General features: G+C 44.2%; 11 protein-coding genes and 1 non-coding gene across 12 annotated transcripts; 4 read left to right on the top strand and 8 right to left on the bottom strand.

Moving 5' to 3' along the window:
* Nucleotides 1–139: 139 nt before the first annotated feature.
* VTP01DRAFT_8845 (uncharacterized protein) lies at nucleotides 140–3,797 on the bottom strand (the record flags this gene model as incomplete). The annotated part of the gene is made up of 7 exons (XM_069388011.1): nucleotides 140–239; nucleotides 640–728; nucleotides 1,380–2,640; nucleotides 2,693–2,988; nucleotides 3,068–3,224; nucleotides 3,315–3,398; nucleotides 3,451–3,797. The coding sequence occupies 7 exons, from the start codon at nucleotides 3,795–3,797 to the stop codon at nucleotides 140–142; spliced, it is 2,334 nt and encodes a 777-aa protein (XP_069241723.1).
* A 294-nt stretch (nucleotides 3,798–4,091) lies between these two features.
* Nucleotides 4,092–6,029, bottom strand: VTP01DRAFT_8846 (uncharacterized protein; the record flags this gene model as incomplete). The annotated part of the gene is made up of 7 exons (XM_069388012.1): nucleotides 4,092–4,153; nucleotides 4,224–4,781; nucleotides 4,846–4,969; nucleotides 5,035–5,273; nucleotides 5,327–5,701; nucleotides 5,764–5,845; nucleotides 5,904–6,029. The coding sequence occupies 7 exons, from the start codon at nucleotides 6,027–6,029 to the stop codon at nucleotides 4,092–4,094; spliced, it is 1,566 nt and encodes a 521-aa protein (XP_069241724.1).
* Nucleotides 6,030–8,169: 2,140 nt separating this feature from the next.
* Nucleotides 8,170–9,225, top strand: VTP01DRAFT_8847 (uncharacterized protein; the record flags this gene model as incomplete). Its single annotated transcript, XM_069388013.1, has 2 exons — nucleotides 8,170–8,269; nucleotides 8,330–9,225. The coding sequence occupies 2 exons, from the start codon at nucleotides 8,170–8,172 to the stop codon at nucleotides 9,223–9,225; spliced, it is 996 nt and encodes a 331-aa protein (XP_069241725.1).
* Nucleotides 9,226–9,570: 345 nt separating this feature from the next.
* Nucleotides 9,571–9,867, top strand: VTP01DRAFT_8848 (uncharacterized protein; the record flags this gene model as incomplete). The annotated part of the gene is made up of 1 exon (XM_069388014.1): nucleotides 9,571–9,867. One exon carries the CDS (start codon nucleotides 9,571–9,573, stop codon nucleotides 9,865–9,867), a length of 297 nt encoding a protein of 98 aa, XP_069241726.1.
* Nucleotides 9,868–9,934: 67 nt separating this feature from the next.
* VTP01DRAFT_8849 (uncharacterized protein) lies at nucleotides 9,935–11,825 on the bottom strand (the record flags this gene model as incomplete). The annotated part of the gene is made up of 5 exons (XM_069388015.1): nucleotides 9,935–9,949; nucleotides 10,021–10,840; nucleotides 10,906–11,039; nucleotides 11,120–11,335; nucleotides 11,400–11,825. 5 exons carry the CDS (start codon nucleotides 11,823–11,825, stop codon nucleotides 9,935–9,937), a joined length of 1,611 nt encoding a protein of 536 aa, XP_069241727.1.
* A 1,776-nt stretch (nucleotides 11,826–13,601) lies between these two features.
* Nucleotides 13,602–15,925, top strand: VTP01DRAFT_8850 (uncharacterized protein; the record flags this gene model as incomplete). The annotated part of the gene is made up of 5 exons (XM_069388017.1): nucleotides 13,602–13,611; nucleotides 13,665–14,182; nucleotides 14,247–14,375; nucleotides 14,443–14,548; nucleotides 14,610–15,925. 5 exons carry the CDS (start codon nucleotides 13,602–13,604, stop codon nucleotides 15,923–15,925), a joined length of 2,079 nt encoding a protein of 692 aa, XP_069241728.1.
* Nucleotides 15,926–16,045: 120 nt separating this feature from the next.
* Nucleotides 16,046–16,836, bottom strand: VTP01DRAFT_8851 (uncharacterized protein; the record flags this gene model as incomplete). Its single annotated transcript, XM_069388018.1, has 3 exons — nucleotides 16,046–16,524; nucleotides 16,599–16,638; nucleotides 16,714–16,836. 3 exons carry the CDS (start codon nucleotides 16,834–16,836, stop codon nucleotides 16,046–16,048), a joined length of 642 nt encoding a protein of 213 aa, XP_069241729.1.
* Nucleotides 16,837–18,476: 1,640 nt separating this feature from the next.
* On the bottom strand, nucleotides 18,477–18,550 carry VTP01DRAFT_t36. The gene has a single exon. It is a non-coding gene; the product is annotated as a tRNA-Val (tRNA).
* A 1,580-nt stretch (nucleotides 18,551–20,130) lies between these two features.
* On the bottom strand, nucleotides 20,131–20,854 carry VTP01DRAFT_8852 (uncharacterized protein; the record flags this gene model as incomplete). The annotated part of the gene is made up of 2 exons (XM_069388019.1): nucleotides 20,131–20,684; nucleotides 20,767–20,854. 2 exons carry the CDS (start codon nucleotides 20,852–20,854, stop codon nucleotides 20,131–20,133), a joined length of 642 nt encoding a protein of 213 aa, XP_069241730.1.
* A 320-nt stretch (nucleotides 20,855–21,174) lies between these two features.
* On the bottom strand, nucleotides 21,175–22,553 carry VTP01DRAFT_8853 (uncharacterized protein; the record flags this gene model as incomplete). The annotated part of the gene is made up of 6 exons (XM_069388020.1): nucleotides 21,175–21,618; nucleotides 21,675–21,753; nucleotides 21,814–22,009; nucleotides 22,067–22,269; nucleotides 22,323–22,393; nucleotides 22,458–22,553. The coding sequence occupies 6 exons, from the start codon at nucleotides 22,551–22,553 to the stop codon at nucleotides 21,175–21,177; spliced, it is 1,089 nt and encodes a 362-aa protein (XP_069241731.1).
* A 195-nt stretch (nucleotides 22,554–22,748) lies between these two features.
* VTP01DRAFT_8854 (uncharacterized protein) lies at nucleotides 22,749–23,855 on the bottom strand (the record flags this gene model as incomplete). The annotated part of the gene is made up of 4 exons (XM_069388021.1): nucleotides 22,749–23,232; nucleotides 23,296–23,582; nucleotides 23,637–23,675; nucleotides 23,742–23,855. The coding sequence occupies 4 exons, from the start codon at nucleotides 23,853–23,855 to the stop codon at nucleotides 22,749–22,751; spliced, it is 924 nt and encodes a 307-aa protein (XP_069241732.1).
* A 476-nt stretch (nucleotides 23,856–24,331) lies between these two features.
* On the top strand, nucleotides 24,332–25,363 carry VTP01DRAFT_8855 (40S ribosomal protein eS10; the record flags this gene model as incomplete). Its single annotated transcript, XM_069388022.1, has 7 exons — nucleotides 24,332–24,386; nucleotides 24,490–24,532; nucleotides 24,680–24,732; nucleotides 24,788–24,970; nucleotides 25,032–25,106; nucleotides 25,169–25,276; nucleotides 25,344–25,363. 7 exons carry the CDS (start codon nucleotides 24,332–24,334, stop codon nucleotides 25,361–25,363), a joined length of 537 nt encoding a protein of 178 aa, XP_069241733.1.
* Nucleotides 25,364–25,973: the final 610 nt, after the last annotated feature.

Genomic DNA, 25,973 nt, shown 5'->3' on the forward strand with positions numbered 1-25,973 from the left:
CAGTCGCTGGTGGTTTAAAGAGAGCGCCGTACGAAAGAGTAAGGAAGACCAAAAAAGTCGGAAGTACAGGTTTTTTTCCTTCGCGGGAAACGATGTTTACGGTTGTCCAGTGTGCATGAAATTCGCGCTTACATTTCTGTCAGGTACAATTTGCAAACTTGGACTCTGCGCATAAGTGAATGGTGCTGATAAAGTAAAGCGCATAGTAATTTGGACATTGCTCTCCATTGGTCTTGCACCTACGCGACCTAGTACCTTGCATTTACAAACTGATGGTCAGATTATGCATCCTGAAACTAGTAAGTAATTCAATAAAGCCCTCAGTAGAATAATGTGCAAGCAATAAAGATGTTTGTTTGGAATCAAAGATTTAGAATATGTATATTGCTTTTTTATAGCTTTTTTTTTGTATAAAGTTTATTCCGCGATGGATAGCATATCCATCACTGAAAATCAGAGGCATCAAATAAATAGAACTCTACAGACCAGGAGGTGAACTATCGAGCTTTGGCGATGCGAAGTGAAGGAACTTAATAGCTTGCTGCTGTAGTTCTGCGATAGACATTTGTAGTACCCCAAAATGCAAGTTAAAACGTTGCAGCTGCGCAATTTGCTGTAACTGGCATCGTTATCACGCACTCGAACGGCGAAGCAGGGCACTGTTCAATCAACGTTGTTCTTTGTTTACCGCTCGGTACAAAGAAGGTGTCTTGTTCCTTTTCACCGTTCTTGCATAGCATAAATGGACCTCTTATAAGCATTTTCGATTAGAAAACATGTCTTTATGCCGTAGACCGTATTCTCAACAACTACATCTAGGCAGTTATTTGTTTGTTCAAGTGAGTACCTACTATCTGTCAGTCTGAAGCAAATCCCATTTGACTTACGGGCATGCATGAATACCAAATATGGTTGAAAACAAACACCAGATCCGTTTTGCCACTATTTTACACATCACCTACTAAACAACAAGATACCATCAGCTCATGAAAGTAACAACGGCAAAAGTAGTAACATTAAATGAAGGTAAAATAAAAGGACAAGGAGGTGTGGGCGAAGGTATATCATTCGGATAATATATGTACAATATGATCAATAATAACAATAGGACAAACATGAAGACGGGAAAAGAAAGAATTGTGAAGGTTTCGTTGGACTATCTTTGATGGCACATCTCTCTCTCTCTAACAAGTTGCACACGCAAGTTTTCCTGTATAGTAACAGAGAACCATCGCAAGGAATATGAGCGCAAGTTGCTGTCCATTGAAAGTGAGTTCATCGGATATACTGACGATATTCTGGGTCTTTACGCCAACAAGGTATAAATATATCAGTACACGCGACAATTTCGCAATAAATTAAAAAATGGAAAACTGTACCTGCGACTGTTGCTGCTGATTCTGATTTGGAAGCATACACTCTTCTGCTGCACCGGCAAGCTGCTGCCTCTTTTCTCGTTTGGAGGAAGATGGTGGTTTGTTCGCAGTGAGCTCAACTTCGACGCGCTGGCCTTCCATTTCATCACCGGTCGTGTAGATACGAACGCTAGCGAGCGTGGATGATACATCTACGCGTGTTCCAGAGGCAGGTGCTACCGTTATATCGAATCCATGTGGGTATCTTGAGGCATGCACGCGGATATCTGTGCACCACGCTCGAGGTTTGCTGTGATGTCGATGTTTAGCGATATATGTTACAATGTATTTTCCCGTCTTGTCATCAAACTCTTCCTTGATGACCTTGCCAGCTACGCGACGGATATATGGAGGGCAACCATTCTCGTTGAGGTAACTGTTCAGTCGTACAAGAGGGTTATCTGCCCATTCGATGTTGCTAATATACATGGCTTCAGTGCCGCGTGAGCTTGGGTGGAATATCCATCCGTAAAGATCAATTGGTTTTGAGGTGGTTTCGCTTAGAGCATCAGCGACGCTTGTGGCTGCAGTGTACACGGTACCCGTAGAAGAATCGGTTTCAATAGTGGCGAGGATGGTTGCATGGTGCAACGTTGACATGGTATCTCGTAGTAACCAAGATACCAGGTAATCCTTTTGGCTGAAACGCTCCAACACTGTTCCGCTGTGGAACAGACTATCCCCTGTTACAATGATTAAGGTAAATAATATTACTGATGATAGCGCTTGTTGGAAATACTTGCAGACTTTTCTTGCGCCGAGGCAAAAAATGGTTGAGCAGAGCTGCTGTGGAGACCATCCTCCGGAGATGATGCCATCGAAACGGATCCATTTTTTGTTCTTGTCAGTATACATTTTGACATCTTCGTGGTCTTCTTGAAGTATCCACTGTTCATCAATGTCGCTCGCAGAGAACGTCTTTAGTAAGTTTATACTTTGAGATTTTGCTAGCAGGTGTCGATGTGTAGGATATAAAGATTGGGGTTTCTCCTCCTCCGCTGCAGCAGCAGCGCTTTCGGGTATCTGTATCTTTTGGGTGGTATTGGTGGCGCATTCTGGCGGCGGCAGTGATTGCTGCTCGATGCTGCTCAGTGTACTGATACTGCTAGGTTCAGGAGCTAGCTCAAAAAGCGGCGAATCTGAGCGAGATGTATCATTATCTGCGACGACGAGATCAAAATGTTTTTTCTTTGTAGCTGTCCCTCGTAGATCTCTAGTATGCGGCCTAATGGATAGTCAACAAGGAAAGCCTGGAACGTTCCATAAATCCATTCTACCTTGAGCCTGCTAAAGTATCTTCCGGAAAGGGGATAGGGGCTTGTCGATGATGCATGCAAGATTCACGATTCATTGGAGGCTGCTGCAGCGGCAACGTTGCTGGCGGTCGATTCATCTTCGTTCGAATGACCTTTTTCTGCAAATACTCGTTAACGAGCGCGATAGCTAGCGGCCGTCTCGCCATGGACTTTTTTGCGAAACCAGGCACCCATCCCTTGAGATTTTCTTGGATGACATAGGTGACCCGAGTTGCTGGAAATGCTCCACCTATCGGCTGCAGCACCCACCCTAAAAGCTATCAAAATCAAGATTGTTGATCTGTCAATCGTCGCAGACTCCTTGTTGTCGTCTTCTGTAGAATTTTTAAATATTACCTTAATATCAGCCCGCACACGACCTTGAACACGTGGGACACGAGGTGTTTCTACAGACGTGCATGCAAAAAATATAGCATCGTCTCCAGTACATTCAATCTTCTCCACAAGGGCAGTGTCCCGTGGCTTGTTGCCAATAGTGTTGCCACCACAGAGGCTGCATTCATCAATCAAAGGATAATTGTGTTATGGAAGTTATCAGTTTTCTCAAAAGTCGCTGCTACGTTGATTCCGTTCCGCTGCGTACCTCGGGAACGAACTTGCCTTGTCGACTTCGTAAGTTAACGAAGTGGTCTCGTTCAAATTTTCCACGAGAGCTCCATCCTCGTATCTAGACTAGTCAGTTGCCTGTGGTCTTCCATTTAAAGCGGGGTTCCACCTACTGACTGTCCCACAGCTTCCTCATGCCAATGACGTAGAAAATAGATTGCGGAGAAAATCCGTGAATAATAGCTTCACCCTTGAAGATCGCCGCCTTATCGGCGGCTTTCATGTACACGACGACGCCACTCTTGTGCTTGAGCGCCTTTTTCCAACCTTCAGTCTCGCGTATAACCTGTTTGAGTGACGACATTGCTGTTTCAGCCTGGTGGATATGGTACGCTGGCGAAGTGAGGAGCGGGTTCACAAAGCCGGGCGCAACGTGGTTAAGCGTTGCGATCGACGGCACAATGTCATTGCGTGATGAGGTGGTGGTGTTGTTGTTGTGGTCAGCAGTAGTTGCCACCATGACGCCTAAGCGGAAAGAAACCCGGTTTCAGAGTTGCGCTGCCCTCCTTTGTGCTGCTGCCCGCCCGGGAAAGGGGAACAAGTAGATTTTGACAGGGCGGCGCAAGCGTGCATTGCAAGGAGTGAGTGACTCGGTGCCTCGCAGCACTTGTGGGCATTCGCTGATATCACTAGGGGGCTGTGAAAGACGCGCGCGCACAAACTCGACTGCTAGTAGCTTAAAGTTCCAGATCAAGCAAATGATGACGAGGAAGGAAACAAGTTCTATTTACATATGAATATACACTAACGTAGCCTAGATACCGCCCATGTTGATATACTTGAGATTGAGGTAATCTTCGATACCATATTTCGAGCCTGTGCATATATGTGAGCAAACGAATTAAGGCGTCGCATTGTTTACACATGTTTACACATGTCAACTGACCTTCACGTCCGACACCGCTCTCCTTGATACCACCGAAGGGTGTGTAGCAGCTTGACAAGATAGGGGAGTTTGCCCCTACCATGCCAGTCTCAAGCTTTTCAGCGACGCGCCAGATACGTCCAATATCACGCGAGTAGAAGTAGCTAGCAAGACCAAATTCAGTGTTGTTCGCCAATTCGATAACCTCGTCCTCAGTTGAGAATTCAAAGAGGGCTGCGATGGGGCCAAAGGTTTCCTCAGAGGAAATAAGCATTTCCTTGGTCATGCCAGTAACGACGGACGGTTCGAAGAAGTTGCCTCCCAAATGCTTGCCGCCAACAAGGACCTCGGCACCTTTGCTGACAGCATCGTCAATGTGGCGTTGCACCTTGTGGATTGCCTTCTCGTTGATCAAGGGACCGTGCGTGGTATCAGGATTGAAACCGTGTCCAACCTTGAACTTGCCAACTCTTTCGGCGAGCTTTGAAGCAAACAGCGGGTAGATGCCCTTTTGTACATAGATACGGTTCGCGCAGACGCAAGTCTGACCAGAACCTCTGAATTTGCAAGCCAAAGCACCTGGACAATGATTCTCTTTGTGAGAAAGGATTTTTTAAAAGTCTTGTGCAGATATATAACTAACCCTCAACTGCAGCGTCTACATCAGCGTCGTCAAAGACAATGAAAGGAGCGTTGCCACCCAACTCCATTGAAATCTTCTTCATGGTTCCAGCAGACTGCTGCATTAAAAGTTTACCCACAGCGGTCTAACGTGAATTGTGGTTAGCATCATTCCCAATTTTGTGTCCCCGACTGTGTGCATAATTCTTACCGAACCGGTGAAGGAGATCTTCTTGACAATAGGGTTTGTGCATAGTTCCTTGCCTACATCAGCGACGTTCTTTTCGGTAGTCACGACGTTGATGACACCCTTGGGAATTCCTGCACGCTCGGCGAGTTCACACAGAGCCAAGGCAGAGTAGGGCGTTTCGGCACCGGGCTTGATGACAACCGTGCATCCCGCAGCGAGCGCGGCACCGACCTTGCGAGTGATCATGGCAATAGGGAAGTCTATGGGAAAAAGTCAGCAATGGTTCATATTCCATACGACGTGTTTGACATACTCCAAGGAGTGATGATGCCGACAACGCCGACAGGTTGCTTGATGGTGATGAAACGCTGGTTTGGAATATGCGAAGGGATGACGTCGCCGTAGGTGCGCACAGCCTCTTCAGCGAACCACTCGAAGAAACTGGCACCGTATACTACTTCGCCCTTGGCTTCAGCAAGCGACTTTCCATTCTCCCATGTCAAGATAGTTGCAAGATCGGATGCGTTCTCCATGGTCAGGTCGTACCACTTTTTCAAAATATCGTGGCGCTGCTTGCCAGTAGTGGTAGACCATGTTTTGAACGCGTCAGAGGCTACCTGGATGGCTCGCTTTGTATCGTTAGCGTCCATCTCTGGAAGCTTTCCAATCTCCTTGCCAGTAGCAGGGTCTATAATTTTCCAGCCAGTTTAGAATAAGTTTCCTCGTTGTATTTTATGACTAAGAACATACCATAGACGGAGAAAGTCTTGTCCGAGGAAATCCATTCACTGTTGATGTAGGCATTGTGCCGCAAGAGCTTGGGGTCAGAAAGCTACGTTTGACATGAGTACATGGAATAAGTGGCAAAGAGAGAAAACGCGGAAATTCACCTCTGGTATCTTGACAGAAGTTGTGAGCGTTCTTACAGCAGTGTTGGTCATTATGATCTTTCGGGATGCGTTGCGTGAAGTGTTCAGGCAGGCTCGAAGATATGGAGTTGGAAGCGTACGAAGCATGGGAGAAAAGCAACAGGAACTGGTCAAAGGGAAATGAGCATTTTGTATGAATAGCGGGGGTTCTGGCGGGGTATGAACCTTGTTACAGATCGCTTGTCCATTGACTCGAGAACAAGGCAATGTCAAGAGTTGTCGTTCGCCTTGGTTCGCAGAATGGTGCTGGTCATGAAACAAGCAGATCCATGGAAAATTTTACATCTGGAGAAAGTTTAGTCAGCAATACCAACTTTACGCTCAAATATTTGGCTACATCGGCCACAGTGTCTGCTGCATTTCTCGAGCGCTAATAAACTCCACATCATTCATTTGTTGACTAAAAGAACAGCAAGGAAAATGAATTGAAGAACACTCAAAATGACAGTAGCTTTACAATAAACGATTCCTCAAAGGGAATGTGTCACGATAATTGAGGGAGGTATCCTTGCATGAAGGCAGAAGAACATCAATTCAGAAAGATCATGCAGAAATAATTCGAGCTACGCAGTACATGACTGTATTGAGATAACAGAGGCATAGAAGCAAGAATATATTTATTTATAATAATGGAGGGCCTACTTTGCATATTCAGCCCACACGAAATGTGTCGATGAAAGCTTTGGCATATTTGAAAATATAAAGAAAAAGGCAGTATGGCGCAAGTCTTAAAGTATGGCAGAAAAGTTCCTGTATGTCAAAGCTTTATTGAGAACGTGTTTGCCGGTGCTGTTCCAACAATGGATCTTCAATGATCTCAATACTGCATTGGTATAGGAAAAGAAGAGAAAGAGAGGAAGTTCGAAGGTATCGAAGCTACATCTTTAGAACTTCATATTGTAGGCTGGGGCAAGTTTGTATCATAGAAGCCGACTATCCAACGATCTCCTAATGGCAACAGCTACGTCGTGATGAAATTGGAAAATTCTCATTGAAATGTTGATATTATTGGCTCGGCTAGTGGTCGAAATTTCCAATCCAAAATCCACTTGAGCGTAAATACTGCTAGTTTGATTTCCTGCTCCCGGGTCCTAAGAATTTGGAAACTGTTACTAACTTAGAGAATGAATAGACGCTTAAATATGAAGGATGCTTCGAAAGTCGGAGTTCTCCAGTTCACCCTGGAAGATCGTTTTGGCAGAGAGTGAGTGATAAGGTCTTACCTATCGATCTCTTGATAGTACGCCTGAGGATCAAAACTTTGCTAGAAATATATCAATTCCGTCTATAATGTCGCCCAAGACTGCCATTTCCATAAATCCATCCATTTTTTCTCCTGCAGAGATAAAAAGGGGATTTGATGTGGACACAAACTTCTCAGTCTGTGGTGAGCGGATCAATTGGCAATGAGAGCAAAAATGCGTATTCTGAGGCACTAAACTTATATAAAATTAAATAATAGGAGCGGGTGACAGCGATTTTATTAAAGTTTTGATTTAATAGTATAAAAACGATATATGCAACGACGGTCAGATCACCTGCCAACCACTATTTATTCTATTGGTAGTCCATCTTCTTAGACCTGATTCCCTTTTCTCATCGCACGTCCGTGAGACGATGCGTGTTTGATGAAGCGATCCTTGTATCAAGCAAACTCTTAAAACACTCTAAATCGAAGAATCTTTTTCTTTCGAGAATCTCGGGTTTTCCTCGCACGATGCAAGATATAGATCTGTTTGTCCCTAAAAAAAGCCCCACCAAATGTAGTAGATTTGTTGCCTGGGGGGAGGGCAATGTTTGTTGGGGGGACCAAAGTGGAGATCGCCGGGAGTCGGTGTTACCATGACAAATCATGATTGGATACATTTCAGCGCCATTTGTCTCTGGCTTCCCGTACGCATCCGATAACTTATCCGCTCGCAGCTTATCAGGGTCTGCGAGGCTAAACGATATTGCTCAAGCATAGCAACAAGATATATACTAGCTACAAGTTAACTAACAATAGTCTCATGCTAAAATGCGGGGGCTTTTACGGTTAGCTCAAGGACCATCGATGGTATGGGTTCGAGAACGCGCAAAACCTGGAACGTGCGTGACGGGTTTAGGGTCCGCCCGGAAGAAGAGATAAAAGAAAACTCTTGTCAGCAGCAGCGATAAAGTACAAACTTTTTTGTTGTCCAGATTTATTTACACCGTCTCTCTTTTTCCGCATTTCCTCACTTTTTTCATGCCCCAGTCGCTTGGTGTCCCCGTTGTTTCGTTGGCTATGCCCAACATCGACAAGCTCAAAGAAATCACCAGTGACGACTTGTCGTGCATGTGGACTGGTATGTGCAGAATGTAACAGGATCGTCTGGCAAAGAAGACTCATTTGATCGTGTGTACAGTCTTTACTAAATGCAAGGATAATCTTGAAAATGGCCGTCGATTAGAGAACTTGAGCTGGAGACTTTGGTACCGTGAGACACGTGTCAGTACTGAACCTATCCACATCCCGCAACTGCAACAGAAGCAGCAAGAAAACAACAGCGGTAGTAAAAACGACTCCAGCTACGACGCTTCGTCTGTGGAATCATCGCTTGTACAGACTCCACCAGCATTCAAGCATGTTTCGCCATCCTCGTTCAAACGTATGATCACCTCATTTGCGGAACCATCACCAGTTCCAACTCTTGTGATGCACTCGCCCGCGCCGTCCGTGATGGATAAACCACTAATGCAAAGCAAGTTCTTTGTTTCTGACGACGAAGAAGACGATGATGATGATGAGCAACGTGAAGATTACGATACTGGAAACGAATATGATTTCGAACTGGACAATGATAACAACAACGACCAAGAGGAGGATGATGAAGAAGACGATGGTTGCTGGAGCACGGTGCGCTCAGACTCTCACTTTGAAGAAGCGTACAAAGCTGAATTTTGCAAACGCACTCCAGCTGCGCCAAATCGCCGATCGCTCTTGTCAAACATGCTCCAGACCACCACAGCAGCAACAACAACAAACGTAGTTGTTAGCACTGCCGCCGCCGCAGCTCACGTGCGGCCCGTGCCAATCAATCGCGCACCACGGCGGTTTCGCAAACAACGCTCTGTGCAACAGACCCACCTTGTAGAACCGACCTCCGAATTATCACAAAGTCTGAAATTCTGCGTAGAATGGGAACACCGACAAAACGCCGTTCCTATCGAACGGCCCAGCCATCGCTCACCGCTAGGTCTTGTACCAGTTTCCTCCTTCTCCTCGAACGGCTGGTTCTTGGAATCCTTCCGGGGTTGGTAGAAAAACTGCTCAAACTAAACCGGTTCACTGCTGCCTCCTCTCCTCTCCAACATCCTTCCCCGTATCCACGCTGCATGTAACCCCTTACTTTCCATCCCCCAACCCCACGCATATTGCTCATCCACCTGATCATTGTATATCTCCGTCCCATATAAGCTATCATGTATTCTAAATCTCACAACCTTTCCTTTTTATCTCTACCGCTCGCTTACTGTAAATACACACAAAGTTCTTAGTTTAACTTTAATAACACAACTGCTATGTTTAACTCCGTTTTTAATTATCATTAGCACTGTGTTCGACATTTATATAAGCCATACATAGAAAGTAAATGGATTTGCATTCATGGCATTTTTGGATATATATGCAGGAGGCGCACAGGACGTGCATTTTTCAGAAACGCTTGATTCTAAAGATGGAGCTCTCGCCCAGGGCTTGGCTTGTCTTGAAAATGTGCCTATCGCCTCCTCCCCCACCCTTGCCTGCTGCTGCTGCGTAGAAGCCCCATCGAGGCCCCAATCCAGGCAGGGTCCAAAACCTCCTCCTGCTCCTCCTGCTCCTCCTCCTTGCAGCATCGAATCGATCTTTTACGGGTCAGCGGACACGAGAAGGAAGAAGATGCAGAGAGCAATGCAGGTTTAATATTGATGAAATTACAATTCTACAAATGTACGATACAAAATGGAAACAAACAATAATGTTTTCTTCTTTACTCCCATTCGATCTAAAGATGCGCCAAATGGTGTTAGCAAACAGCAAAGTGAGCTTGTCCAAATCAGTTGTAGTAAAACTTACGGTTGCAGGAGGTTTGGAGCTGATATCGTAGACGACGCGGTTGACGCCCTTGACTTCGTTGATAATGCGTGAGCTGATGCGCTTCAAGCACATGAACCATTCGGCGCTGGCAAAGATATCGGCAGTCATAAAGTCCTTGGTTTCAACAGCGCGGAGAGCAATCACTTGTTCGTAGGTACGCTTGTCACCCATGACACCGACAGCCTTGACAGGCAAAAGTGCAGCGTATGCCTGAGAGATCTGTCGGTAGTAACCGTTCTTCTTGATTTCTTCAATGTAGATGTGGTCGGCAAGACGAGCAATCTCGACCTGTTCCTTGGTAACTTCACCGAGGATACGGATGGCGATACCGGGACCAGGGAAGGGATGGCGCCAGACGAGTTCATCGTCGAGACCGAGGATTTTGCCCAAGGCACGGACTTCATCCTTGAAAAGTTCACGGAGAGGTTCAATAAGCTTCAACTTCATGTCTTCAAGCAAACCACCGACGTTGTGGTGAGTCTTGATAGTAGCGCTGGGACCCTTGAAAGAGATGGACTCGATAACGTCAGGGTAAAGAGTACCTTGGAGAAGGTATTCAATCTTGCCACCGCATTCCTTGTCGATCAATGCGGCTTCGGCTTCAAACACTTCAATGAAAGTGTTGCCAATGATCTTGCGCTTCTTCTCGGGATCGGTAACACCCTTCAAGCGGCCCAAGAAAAGATTTGAGGCATCGCTAACCTTGATGTTGATACCCATGTGGTCACCCAACATCTTCTTGACATTCTCACATTCGTTCAAACGCATGACACCGTTGTCGACCAGAATGGCGTGGAAGCTGCGGAGTCGATCAATCAAATCAGTCATGCATAGCGATATTGATGCTGTAAATCAATCACGTACCGATCACCGATGGCTTCGTGCATAAGCTTGGCAGCAACAGTAGAGTCGACACCACCGGAAATGGCACCAATGACACGACCAGTGGGGCCAACGATGCTGCGGATACGCTCGATTTCCTTGTCGACAAAGGATTCCTATCGCAAATTCATCTGTCAGATCCTAATGCTCTTTCCTTTTCTGGTCTATACAATTTTCATTTAATTATTATTATTACCATGGTCCAAGACTTTTCGCATTGGCAAATGTTGATGACAAAGTTGCGGAGCAAGTGCTGGCCATCGACGGTGTGGGTAACTTCAGGGTGGAACTGGATACCGTAGAATGGTTTCTCGTTATGTGCAACGGCAGCGAAGGGGGCAGTGCGGGTATTGGCAATGACAGTGAAGCCGGGAGCTGCAGCAGAGACTTGGTCACCGTGACTCATCCAGACCTATACGTATATGCGTGTCGGGATCAAAAGCTGATGAGACAGACAAGAGATCAAGAAAATTTACCTGAATGTCACCTTCAAGACCTTCAAAGAGCTTGTCAATGAAAGGATGCTCGGGATGCTTCTTGACAGTAAGCATGGCGTGACCATACTCGCGATGATCGCAAGCTTCCACCTTGCCACCCATGTAGTTTGTCATCTCTTGCAAACCATAGCAGATACCAAGGATAGGCACACCAGCATCGAAAACGGCAGGGTCAACACGAGGAGCGTCAGCATCGTAGACAGAGTAAGGCGAGCCAGAGAGAATGATACCCTTGGGCTTGAAGTGGAGATCTGCCATCTTTTGTGTGCATGGCAACATCTCACAGTACACGCCGAGCTCACGGATACGGCGGGTAATAAGGTGAGAGTATTGCGAGCCAAAGTCCAAAATGAGGACAGTGTCGTAAAGCTGGTTGACTTGGGTTACGTGCTCTTGGGTGGTCATTGAAGGTGTGTGGGTTAACAGGGAAAATAGAGTGTTGACCAGAAAACAAGAATTTCGCTTGTCGCTCGCCTTCAAAAATTCAATGTTGGGTGGCTTGCTCAGACGACGAGCTTAATTCTGCTATGCCGATAACTGGCACAAGATCATAATGACTCCACCCAGATACCACAATGTGTTGTTGAAAACAGTGCAAATGCTTTGACGTATTTCGTTAGAGGATAATCCAGCGTAGTTTTACTATATTCTTGCCGTTTGCTTCTCCACTCGATTATCGCTGGGTTTATCCGTCTAATTAGGAACGACAAAGATACCTTTAAGAGATATATTTGATAACTTTATCTCTATTTTATCGAACTCACGCATTTAATCTCTTATCAGAAAACACTTATATTTAAACGGGGCTATTATAATACGTTCTAGTCCTTGCAAAAGATAAATGATATTTGCTACCATGCTTTCCTTCAGATTCAAGACCTATGATACGCAACATCGCCTTCTCGATATTTATTTTCGATCTATTATTTCATTTATCACAATGCATTGCGAACAGATATTGCATAATTTGAATCTGGTGGGCTCTATTACCACTATAAATGAAGCATTGCCAAGGGCAACGTTTGTGATCAATTCGGTGTAGTAAGGATGAACCTTCAGCGATATATTATAGCCATGCATATCTAAACAAATATCTTCTACTAAATTTTAAGTGAAAATATAAGAACTTTTGATGAGGAAGCTAGGATAGTGTCGTCAATAATTCAATGGCACAAAGATGCATAATGTTGTGTAAGGTTGCAAAAGTCAGGTACCCTTTTTTTCTTATCAAACATATTTCAAACCTCAGGCTAGGCAATCAAACGGCTGCCAGTGCTTGTTACGTCAATCGCGACAATTGTTACTTAACTCTATGGCGGTGGTGCGACAGACCGTGGAAACAAACCGGAGCATAATGTCACAAAGTCCATCGATTTTCAGCATAAAAGAGCACGCCAGGGCAAAGTTCGATTTGGGAGCTTATCTCACTAACAATGCAGATAGAATCGACATCTCCATGTATCGTCCTGTCGTAAAAGCGGTACTATATCTATTCTCAATATAACTCCAATTACATTTACTTAACAGATAGTGAGAGAAGCCGTACCTAGCAACCTACGTCGCTTCCAGAGCTTTCTTATTGTTGAAATAGAGACTATTTATAGTGGCCAGATGCATGCATGCTCACAGTATCACAAAGCTAGGAGAATGTCGCACATGTCTACCCCAGGAAGATGCTCAGACCCACTGCAAACTACTCGATATGGGAGCAATTTTTGTTTGGTAAGTTCAACGCACAAATTTCTAAACGTCCAGGGACGCAGGGAGTCCATACAAGCAAGGGAACATCTTATATACCTCTCTCAAAATGACGAAAGGGTGGTTCTATATATCCATCTGGCTGCTCCAAAGGAGCGTTATACGCACAGACTTTCAGGCAGGATGCTATTTAAGCCAAATCTTTTTAAATTGCAAATCAGGTGAAACAGAAACCTGCAAAATTGGAGTTGCGCTTTCATTTTTGTGTGACAATTTCATTAACACCACCTCTTTTTTATCCTCTGTTGAAAGGGCAACAACGTTGGTTTGAATCAGTTACTGCTCCACCCCCCTTTCTTTTGTTCCTCTCACTCACTCCTTTCGGATCAGTCCCTGCCTTGTTTCTGCGCTTCTTTTTTTTTCCTATCATATCTTTTCTCTTACCCCTCTATGCATTTTTAAATAATAATAGTATAACGCTGGATGTCTTACGGTAAGTCTGCACATTATTTATGTTACAAGCTTTTCGATCCTTATTTGGTGCAGCACAAGCAGAGCCGCGCTACGTTTGCCACAGGGCTGCGAATGCCATCATCACTGAAGTCGATCCACTACGCGTGTCCACCGACGCTCTGCAGGCGATCAATCAGTTCCTCGACGAGTACCTATGCCTGCTACTTTCCTCATCGCAGTCTCTTGATCTTTCCCGAATCAAAGCGGCAGTGCTTTCGCTGTTACCTTCCAGTCTCGGCAAAAACGCTATTGTCGAAGCAGAGTTACAAGTCAAATCTTTTACAGAAAGCTTAGATACAATAGATTACGAAGCTTATGAACGTACAAGATATTTGGACCGACCAGACGAGTTTCCGCTTGCCAGAATTTCTGCAATGCTCAGAGAGGAGTGTCTCGAGTATTGCACATTGGCGGAAAAGAACCATCAGCGGCATGACTCAAAGACATGGAAAAATCAAGTAGCCAAAAGCAAAAGTGACGTTGCTGTATCTCCTATCGTCACAGTCTACATAACGACAATAATCGAACATCTCGCAGAATATATACTTACGGTGAGAGGAGAGAGAAAGATCGTTCGGATATATGAAATCAGCCGACTTATCGACGTGTATCTAGGCTATCGCCATGACAGCTGAGCATCAAGACACCGAGTATATACGAATTCGAGAAGTGTACTTGGCGCTAGTCGACGATATTCAAGTAGGACGCATGTTTCAAAAGATGAGCATACGGGAGCGGCTGGAGGTAAAATGCGCTGTTATTATCCAATGATCTCAGTGATAAGTAAGCATTAAGCATAAACATTCTACAGAAACGTGCAGCTGTAGCCGGTGTCCAAACGAAATATGCGTTGCCTTCGCCTGCACCGAGTCCAGTTATACCGAGTAAAAAGCCTAAAACACATGTTCGTGACTCAGGTAGGTTATATAAAATTACTTTAAACGAAATAGCTAGCTCATGTACTATTTATATATACAGCCACAACAACAAGCACAGGCGTAGATACATTTACAGACTACGGATTTGACGACGATGATTATGATAACGAGAACTACAGCCTACCTTCCAGTCCACCACCTGGCGCTGCTATTCCATCGCTGTATTCAACTACAACAAATGCATCTAATTCGCAGAAAGCCAGGCCTACTTCAATTATGACCACGAGTACGACTACAAACACCATTAATTCGACAAACTCCTCCGGCAGTAAAAAGGGCTTTCGATTTTTTAAACGAGAGAAACGTAATTCCGGAGCTCTTGAGAGCGGCGTGACATCTCCAACACAACAGCAGCAACAGCAACCGTCTAAAGCATCAACTGTCTCTGTATATAATCCTGATTCTCCTGCTATTGATTTTGAAGATCTTATCCGATCTGGAAACACCGTTCGTGTATCTCTGACACCCAACCGCTTGAAATCTATAGAAATAATGAAAGACCACACTGCAGCTGATGACGATGTCTCATTCCGATCAAAAGATGCCGATTCTATCGTCAATGTAAGGATATCCACGTCGAGTGCACCGCCATCGAGGCCTCGAAGATCAGACACCTCGGTAGTTATTGATCCTCATCCACCACGTGCTTCCGCTGAGGATGCCCGCCATCGCAAATTAGAACCACACAAACCATTTGAGAACCCAAGAACAGCACCGAAACCGCCAGTTCTTCGCAGCATAGCGCCCGAAGGAATTAAAGAAGAAGAGGAGGAAGAACAACAGCGTCCACCCCCTCCTAGGGCATCCAAACGTGCTCCGCAACCGCCGCCTGAACGACCAAGCATCATGGCTGCAAAGCGTGCGTCTGCTATCTTACCTTCAATCGATGTAGTTGCTATGCAGCACCAGCAGCAGGCAAGTTCGAGCGAGGATTTGATAAGGGCTGCAAATAGAAACAGCATCGTACGAGACAAAGTGCTACGTTTCGAGCAAGCCAAAAACTCTACTGAAGTGACAACAGCAGATCACAAGGACAAAACGCTCTACCTATTGCGGCAGGATGGAAACGTTCAACACAAGGCGGCCGTGTTTCGACCTCCTCGATATGTCACACCGGTGGACGTTGCTGTGCAGACCGAAGCGGATCAACCATCCATACCAACTGTTGTAGTCAGCACAGTTGAAAATGAAACCGGAACTACTGTGCGTCCTGTCGACCAGGATTCCTTCAGCATCGGCAGCAGCGAGCGCGGTGTGGTAGAAGGAGACGAAGAGTGGTATGTGCCTGACGAAGACTGGGAAGATGATATTGCTGAGCAAGAGCATATCATTGCTGAATGGTTGCTTGGGGGATAATGAGCAGGAAGAAGAGAGCCAAGGATAATGTACCCAAAAGCCAGCCCCTGTATCTAGTTCCGTACAATTACTGTTTTACTATTACTTTGAGTACTTATTTTTATATTTGTTCTTTTCTCTTTATTTCAACGAATCTTTCATCTTATTCAAGACAATAGCTGCATCCTCTTGATTAAGCTGATCCGTCACTGTCTTTTCAATTGCCTGCCAGAATTCTGCGCTGTCGATTGCGCGGACTCCTGCCTCAGAGAGTCCATGCCGGGTCACGTTAGTGTTGCGCGTCGAAGAAGCTGTGCTACTAGTCTTTGCTGGAGCAGCAGATACCATCAAGTGCACAGTCGCACCGTTGCTAATGTTGTAATCTTTCAATGCCTTGCTGTCAGCGAGCACTTTGCCTTTCAGCAACAGTTTTTGCCGGTTTGCAGGTACATTGTTCAGCTGGTATATGCGATTCTTCAATTCCGAGACTGTATCGTTGACCGAAACGTTGCCGACAGTGAGCTGCGAAGCAGGTTTGAGGATCTTGACGATCACGTCGATAGTCGCCGTATCATCAGAGACGGCGCTTGTAGGTGCAGCAGCAGTAGATTCCTCTGGTTCTTGTATGTTTCCAAGAAATAGATGAATACACTTGAAATTCTAATGCTTGATTATTTATGCTATAGCTGCTTACCTGTTTTGACATTCTTGGTGTTTGGAGGAGCCGGTTGACGCTGTATGATTCCACATTGTTGAGCATGTATGTCTTGCTACTACCCACAATTTCCATTGGTTTCCTTGACATATACCTTTATCCGCAAAGGCGAAGGGAGTTGGCGCGAGCAATAGTCTTCATCGAAACGTACAGAGCGCGATGACAGTGATTCAAGGTATTGCTTGATGAAACTACCTTCGTCAGGCACAACGAGCATCTTCAGGAATCAAAAGGAAGGACACACGCTATGCATCCGCACACCGCGCCAATTTGGCTGCTATGCCCACCAAATTTACCATACCGTTGGCAGCGACCTTGTATTTTATGAATAATTGCCGCCTACTAACTGATACCCTAATGCCCGTCAAGTGCTTTTAACAATCTATTGCGAGCAACTTCGTTAAGTACAGGGTGTATTCTTGTCTTTGAGTCAAGGGTTTATTGTGGATCATAACACGACGCCCACATCATCTATTTCGACTGTAGAATATGTGGTTGCTAAATAGCCACCAAAAAAAAAAAAAAAAAGATAACTTTCCTTTGGATTGAAGTGTTAGTCTAATATCTATGAAATTAGACTGTAAACCTAAATCAGATATATGCTCCTTCGACAATATGCAAATAAGTGGGAAAACGAAGCGAGCCTACTTTCACGCATCTCGTCTTAAGTTTTCAGTTACGTAACACTGCCACTACCCAAAACAGCTTTGAATAATCTTACTGAAGAAGACAGGAGTACTTTGTAACAATGGAGCTTCCCTTGAAGCTCAAGCCTGATTTGCCTGAATGTATACAATACTGAATGATTTTAGATCATTCAGTGAAAAGAAACTTTTCAGTTTTATTTTCCTTCTCTGTAAAAGATTCTTCCAGAGTGCAGGACTTTCTAGGGTACTGATTCCAGTACAGTACCAATTCACTGTAAACGAAGCTCCTGTTCACAATCTTTACCAATGCACTCACGGTCGAAAAAGCATTCCTATTATTTATAGATGTCATACTTTACACAACTGTTTTTGCGTCCAATGTTCAAAAACGAAATATGGCTTTCATTTTAAACTAGAAGTGTACTCATTTGATTGCAGTTCATGCACAAATAGCACTCGTTAATGTTCATTGAAATTGAGTGGAGCCGATAGGTGAAAAGCCATTGTCTTATTGTCAGACTAGTCACTGTGGCGAGCTTTTGCTTCCTTGGCAGGCTGTTGTCTACTTTTCTTTTGGTGTTTAATATAGTTCCAATGAAGAGAAGATTTTATTGATTGTTATATCCAAACAAGGCTAATGTTACGCGCATAATAAGGCAAGACACTCTTATGTGTCTCGAACAAGTTATAAATCCTCCATGCAAACCGCTTTCATCGTTTTTACAGTTGAATATATTCAATGGATTAATGTTAAAATTCTCTATAGTACGGAAGATACAAATCACTTACCCGTGCTAAGAGGAACAGGTTTCTCTTATAAATCTACAAGTTGTTCTTTTTTTGGGGGGGGGGCTGGGGACGCGCTTTCCAAAGTAGTTTCCTGGTAGCATAGACCCCGACTTGTCACATTAAAAAATAAAAAGGATATTCCATGTAAATGAAAAGGGAGATGAAAAGAGCAAGAAAAAAAGAAAAAGAAATCCTATGACAATACTTATATTATGTTGTTTCCTGACCGTCTCCTCTTCATACCATTTCCGTATTTTATTTTGAAAATCGAGCTCTTTGTATAAAATATCCTTGTTATCGTTTGTCGCTGTAAAAAGAATGAATATCTTACAAAAAATAGAACAAACGGTAGTTAAGTGCCGTCTATCTTGTGCAAAAAAAGAGCTGGACGGTCACCGAACGTCCGTAACTATCCAGAACATGACACCTGGCGGATTCGAACCGCCGACCGTCTGTGTGTTAGACAGACGTGATAACCAACTACACCAAGGTGTCCTGTTGTTGACGCTGAGGAGCATGATTATATAAATCACAACACTTACAATTTAATGTAGTAGCCATTTGTGCAAATATATATTACAATTGTATATGAAACTCAGAAAGGCTATCCAATCGGAGCGTGAGCTACATAATAGCAAAATCGTCGGAACGTAAAATTATAAACATCGCTGGTATGATTGCAGGTAGCAAAATCGCAGAGGCTAAACCAAGCTCATTGCAAAAGGCTGTTTCAGCGAGAGTCTGAGATTAGGGACATGAACATTAAACGAAAATCCAGAAAAAGCAACGTATCCTTAGGAAGAGAAACTGTGGCAACCGAATGGATCGCGAGCGTGACAAGCATTTAACTCCCAATTCCGTGATCTGCTGTTCTCTCAGCGGTAACATCCGCTGCCCTGAGGACTTTTAGCCCTTGATGTGCACTTTCTTAAAGCCTGTTAGGATTTCATATTTTGGAGATGCAAACTATGACTTTAACGTATCACGCCGATATTTTATCTTGAACGCAAAAGTATCTTCTGTCGTAGGAAGGGTACACTGCATCAATACTAAAACGATCTGTCAAGCCGAGTTCTATATAGACTGACATGTGGAAGAGATATGAGGGGAATAGACTACATCCACGAAAATGTCGATCCTTGCAGGGAATTCAAGTTTGCAAAGAGCGTTCATTTGAAGGCATGCTAGCAAGGAATTCAGCTTAAAGATACGCATGCATAAAAATATGGGTTGTAGGGACCAAGGCGACAAAGATAAGTCGTGAGGTGGACGAATTAGTGCGACGTTCCTGATAGTAAGGACTCGCGATAAATCAAAGATCCTTGCATTACCACATATTTAGCTCTTGCAGACGACATCTTTGCCAAGGGCGGCAGCTCCGTAACTATGCGTAGATATGTCTAAAATAGACAAGTAAAATACAGGCCCTCCCTTTCTATTGCAAAAAATGAGTAATCTAGCGACCGAACATAGCCACAAATTTGATGAAAGATATCAAATTGAAAGTGTTATCACGCAAAGTATTACATTTTTGATAGTCGGTGCGGCGTACCGGGCAGTATGACGAGATGAGAACTTCCTTTTTGGCGATGCGATCTCGGACTATTCGTGCTGGTGAAGACTCTCTTTGATTGAAAAACCAAGCAATTTGCTTTCAGCTTCGTTTCAAACCTACTTGGTCGAAACAAAGACACTTATACAGCATGGACTACGATCCTCCTAAGTCTAAATGTAATTCGGAATACGAAAGCTTTACTTAAATTCATAGAAATTGAAATGACAATTGCATTGAGAAGGTAGTATAGTGAAACTGCAAGAGTTGGTTCTACAGCTCATCTTTGAAATGGGAGTGCACTTCCGCTTTCCCAGAAATTTAATGAGGACAGAACTCCAGGGTAGCACTGAGTATACTTGCATCAAGCTCTAGTAAATATCATTTCTCGCAGCCTTCCATTTCTTTTTCTATCAGGCATCAATCGCATACGATATGGCAAAGAGATTAGTAAGAATCGACACAATCCGAAAAAGCCAGGATCACAATGTCATATGTCTTGCACAAGCGGGCAACTTGAATTTTATTTTTTGCTTTTGCCCTTCTTTTTGCTGCTATTTTTCTTTTCATTTTCTTCCATTTTCAAGAGATCCTCTTCGGCTTTCTTGGCTTCTTCCAGGCGTTTTTCCTTCTCTCGTTCCTCTTCCAGTTGGTCTTGCTCGTCCTGGATTGCTTTTCTCTTTTCCTCCTTCTCCTTTAATTCCTTGAGTTCTTCTCGCAGTCGCTTTTGTTTTTCGTGTTCTAGCATTTGAGCCGCTGTCGCAAAGATGGTTTGACCCCAGTTTTGTTTGTAAGTGTTGGCTTCTTCCACGATTTCTTGTAGTTCCATCATAACTTCTTGCTCGGCTACCGAAAAGTCTCTCCATAGATCGTCGCCTATAGTGCCCATGCGCAAGAGTTGCTGAAGCGGTGGTTTCTCTTGCTGTATATGTACCATTCTTCGGACGGCCTCCATGGCGCGACGAAGCAGCGCTGCACGCAGGTGGTGTTCAGGAACGGGTGTCTCGCTGTTCAAAAGCGCAATATATTGTTCTTTCTCTACATTGGGCCCGAACCACGGTTCTACAGACTTGAAGCCTTGTTGATGCAAAGAAAAGAAAACGTTTAAGACAACAAGAATGGATGAGCGAGCACGCAGCTGCTTGGAATCAAGACATACCTGTCACTCGACGGTATACAAAAGAAAATGCACTCATGGCTGCAATGCAGCCACCCAGGTAAACAGCTGGCAGCAGCAAAGAGCTCATTGTCAGCTTTAATATTGATCGCAGAAAAGAAAGTTGTGGTGGAGGTTGTGTCGGTTTCGCTTGAATGAGAGGAACCTGAATTTGATCTTGACGTCCTCACCTGTCATTGGCTGCCATCTTTAGAGGTTTCTGTGCACTCAGCACACAAATCAATATATTGTTACGCCATGGAGTACTATAGTGTAAAGAGTAGTTCAAAAGCAAATCAGACAATATGCATTGTTGTAAGAAATGGTAGTAAAATGCGTAATTAATCCTTCGATTGATAAGATCGGAGGGAAATTCCAAGCTATTAATGGATTATAAAAATGGTGCATAGATCATCGTCGTCGCCGTTTCGCTGGTACTTGCACTGTATCTTCCGTTGAGAACATGCTACTCGTATCATCCGGACTGGATACGTCTTGGGGAGTGGATTCTATCTTAACCTTGCTACGAGTATATGCTGGTGAGTTCGGTGATGATGCTCCTGTGTCAGCATCAGATTTAGCCTTTTTGCGAGGAGGAGCATCCACGACCACGCCGTATCCATCTTCATTTTCAATGTCGCGCCACATATATCCTATGCATTTGTCTGCGTTCGGTAAATTTTGGATCATCATAATCACATTCGGGTTGGAGAGGCCAAAGTACTCTGGTCCCGAGCAGTTGATGTACGTTCGATTAGAATTCTGATGCACTTCTCTCATCACGGTCGTCCAAGCTCCTGTGGGTGTGTCGCTCTCAACAACATTGTCGGGATCCTCCTCCGAATACAAGCAAAACTAAAATACAAGCTGTTACAGACACTGTTCGTGAAGCGCTAACGATTTTTCCTTACCTTTGGACCCGCATCGGTCTGTTTTATGTACGAAGTATATATCACTTGTCTGTGGTTATCTTTCATGCTTTTGTAAGGTCTAAGCGTAGAGTAAACACTGTCAGTGTCTGGACCTTTTAAAGCGTTTGGTTTGAATTACCTTCTGCAGGTGTATCCAACAGGGAAGATGTATCGAGTATTGTAATAGGCACCATTTGGAATGATCTTGCCAAGGCTTACAATCACCATATTTCCTATTTTTACAGGCATTTTGTAGTTGCCATTTTCGTCTTTTGGAAGTTCGAAAAGTCTGTGTCTGGCCTTTGTTCGCTTTTGCGGTACCGGCGGAGCCACCTCTATTATCGTATGTAAAGAGGGATGTATCATCGCGTAGTGATAAATGCGAGACTCACTGTAATGAACTGCTCGTGTTGGTTTGTATGGTGGTTTAAAGGTAGCAACATCCTCTTCGCTGCTGCTCGATGATTCCTCCTCTGTCGATTCACTCAGCTCTCCTAGGTCGCAGTCTTCATCGTACACGCTACTGTCGTCATCGTCATCGTCGTTCGAATCATGGGCCTCTTGCCGCTTAAGAGTTATCACATCCAGCAAGGAGCTTTGAGGTATTCAGTTGGACAATGAAATACAAGGTAAATATTTTGGTTTTACCTTCGCTGGCGACGTAATTTCGCAATTGTCTTTAAACATTTTTCAAGATCTGCCGACAATCGGTTGTTTTTCTTTGTCGTGATTTAGCGTAATTTGTTGAAGCGCGGTATTTGCGATCTAAAATGGTGGAAATACCTCTAACAGATTTTGCACGGTTTCCTCAAGTTCTTTGGTCGCTTTTGAAGAATTGCGAGCGTCGCCTGCATTGCTGGCCTCATTGACGGACGACATTTTAGGAAGTAAAACTGAGAGAGATCGAAAGAGACCGCTCATAACAAGCGAACAGTTTTAAAAAAAGGTTGAGATTAATTATTTCAGACAAGCTCATGCGTCTGATTGTCAATTTCGCGCTGTCCAGCCATCACACGAACTCTGATTTCCAAAAATGCATTATTCTATGTATTGTTTATCAAATTACATGTAGAATCAGACATATCTTGATATTTGCTGGTATGGATTTGCTGTTGGGAACGCGCGTGATATGCGTGATGATGGAGGGCAAGTGACATACTGGCTAGTCGGTGGATTATAATTATTTGGAGAAAGTTCATCTGTTTGATATTCATAGTACGATACAGGCAGTTGCTGTGGAGCAGCTGCAGTGTAATGCTGGTTGTTTTGCCCAAAGCGTCTGTCAGCAGTTGCCAGGTCGTAGATTGAAGGCAACGTAGGCGTCGGATTGGTGTAATGAGAAGCAGAGTGTTGCGGCGCTGCTAGAATGTTCGAAAGTGTGGGCGACGGAGGAGACGAGTTCATCGAATGCCATTTCCTATCTGTCTCGCCCGGTAAATAAGCTACCGTGGCTGATCTTTTCGCATTTCGCTGGACAAACAAAGTTGATACAAGCAGAGCGATCCATACTACGCAGGCAGCACCGGTTCCAATGTAGGTAGCGTCAATCAGTAGGCAGCTATAAAGTCATAAATATGCTGTCAAAAAGTTGAGTCGATAGCTGACAAAATTGAGAACTCACCGTTGGTAAAGCAGAGGATATAACGCGTCTCGCTTTGCATCGAGCTGTCCGCAGTAGGTTATAAAACCTTTAGCTGGATGCGTGAATTCCACGAGGCCGTCACTCCATGGTTCCTGGCCTCCAAGGAATGTTATTACTAGTACAGTTGACGTCAAGGTAATTATATTCAGGATGCTTAGTTTTCTGTCGCCTCGTACAATGTGCGACCGTCGGCAGCATCCAGCATGGATACAGACAGCAAGGCTGCAAACGATGGATAACGATAAAGTGATATACCAAAGTAGATACTGTGGAAATGATGAGTACGTGAGACAAAACCAATTCTAGCTCAAGTAGCTTACAGCCCAGTGTCCTGCTGTTAGCCAATCACGTATTCCAGTCTTAATAAATTAAAATGCGTATGAGGAATAAAAGCTGTACGTTCGCTCATGATACGTTGATCTAACCTGACGCTGGTATTCTGAGAACAGTATGCATTGAGCAACATGGCTGATGAATACCAAAGCACTAGAGACGAATACCAGTGCTCGTAAGATGTTTATGATAACTTTTGAGCACATGGAATCATGCAAGAGAAAGGCAGCTTTGTTTACGAAACAGAAATCAAGGAAATGTTAATGAAGAGGTAAATTGTCAAAAAAGGAGAGTTTCACTCACATTCTGAGCGAAACCAAACACGAAATATCGGCTTTATCCTATATATCCTAGGGCAAATACTGGAATAGAGTTCTTTGCGTCTTCACGTCAAAATTTATCCAAAACAGGATAACAGGAAAATGTATATAAGGGCGCAATATCAAGAACGCTGCTATGTAACTATCGAGTTTATTATCTCCCTTTGTTGGAGGCCATGGTTGCAAGAAAAAGCGAAGTAACATGACACTTTTGTTTGTTTGATCAAGCAAACACAAGAATAATAAGCAAGCCTTGTTGGTCACATTACAAGTATATCCTCTATAGGATCTTGCAAATTCTTCGTAAAAGGGGTATTATAATAGGAGATGAAGGATTGAAGGAGCATCTGCATAATGGTTTGATGTTGTCTCGCCTGTCAAGAGAAGCCGATTGGGGAAAGGGGATCTTAATATCTAGTGTGCGAGCTAGCGGACCGCTGAAAGCTTTTCGACCACAGACTCTTTAGGCAGGTGGATTCAGGTTCCGCCGAGACGGCGTGCGGCTAGCTGTCCAGTTAAGGGACGACGGACGGCGACCACTTGAACGCCCTCTTTTGCCGCATGTAAGTATCGTAGAGCCAACCCCGAGATCAATGTGCTTTAAGATCATGACAGAGAGAGTATTGGATGAACGACTCGATGGATGGATGGATGAATGGATGGAACCGACAAATTTCCATGGTAACAGGTTGCTAACGACATTTCCGTAGCATGCTCATTTCCAAGCAAAACCGAAAGGCCATTTACGAGGCTCTCTTCAAGGGTACGACATTTTCCGACTCGAAAACTTTGACAATGAATCTAATTCGAGATTATAGACGGTGCCTTGGTTGCTGCCAAGGACTTCAACGCCCCTAAGCACCCCGACATTGATGTTCCCAACCTTGAAGTCATCAAGGCCATGCAGTCTTTGACTTCCAAGGGCTACGTCAAGACCCAGTTCTCGTGGCAATACTACTACTACACCCTTACCAACGAGGGTATTGACTACCTCCGTGAATGTATGTTCAACATATCAGAAAAGGAATATCATGGACGGTGGTGTAACTTTTGGATTATTAGATCTTCACTTGCCTCAAGAAATTGTCCCCGCCACCTTGAAGAAGACTGCTCGTCCTGCCGCTCCTCGTCGTGCCTGTAAGATTATTAATTTTCTCATTTATAAGGAGTTTGCGAAATGTACTAATATACATGCATAGTCGGTGAGGGTCGTGAAGGTCCTCGTGGCCCCCGCGGTGACCGTGATGACTACAGACGCAAGGAAGGTGCCAGCGGTGACTTCAAGCCTGAGTTCCGTGGCGGTTTCGGTATGTGGAACATTACACGCTGCAATGTAAAAAAAGGACCATTAGCTAATGTTGCTCTAATGCGTAGGTCGTGGTCGTCGCGAATAAATCACAGTATCAATAAAGTTTACACATTGAGCTGGAGATTCATAAAAAAAGTTGAGATGTATTTGAAACAAAAAGAAATAGTGACAGAGAGCGCACGGTTTTGTGAGTGCTGGTGCATGGTCGCACAGCAATGGCATAACTTGCAGTGAGGTTGTCAATTAGGAAAAGATCGGCTACCACAGTTCCAAAATTCTATCCTTTTTTTTTTCTTTTTTACAACCCATTAGGGGGGATGTTCTTTGACAGATAATATTCTGTATGCCTCTTCTTATTTCAACTGGAAGTGACAGGTACCCTGCGTCTGTGTCTTCTGCAGCTGCCCTTGTTTTTCCTTGCACTTTTTAATCTTTCTTTTCTAGCAAATGAGCGTTGAGCTTTGTATGAACTTTTGTGCTGTACCTGCAAGCATGGTATATAGACTGGCGTTACAGTTTACAGAGTGCAGTGCATGACATGAATGTTAGTTGGCAAGGAGCAAAGCATGGCTCTTTTGTTTGCACTTGTACATTCTTTTGTGTTTGTTCGGATGGTATATTACTTTTTCTTAGGAGAGGTCAATGCTAAGGGGATGATCTGCAAACTGACGATGGAACAAGTATGGCCTTCTACT

Source organism: Rhizomucor pusillus (assembly GCF_041956525.1).
Source record: "Rhizomucor pusillus strain CBS 183.67 unplaced genomic scaffold VTP01scaffold_5, whole genome shotgun sequence".
Lineage (NCBI taxonomy): Eukaryota > Fungi > Mucoromycota > Mucoromycetes > Mucorales > Lichtheimiaceae > Rhizomucor > Rhizomucor pusillus.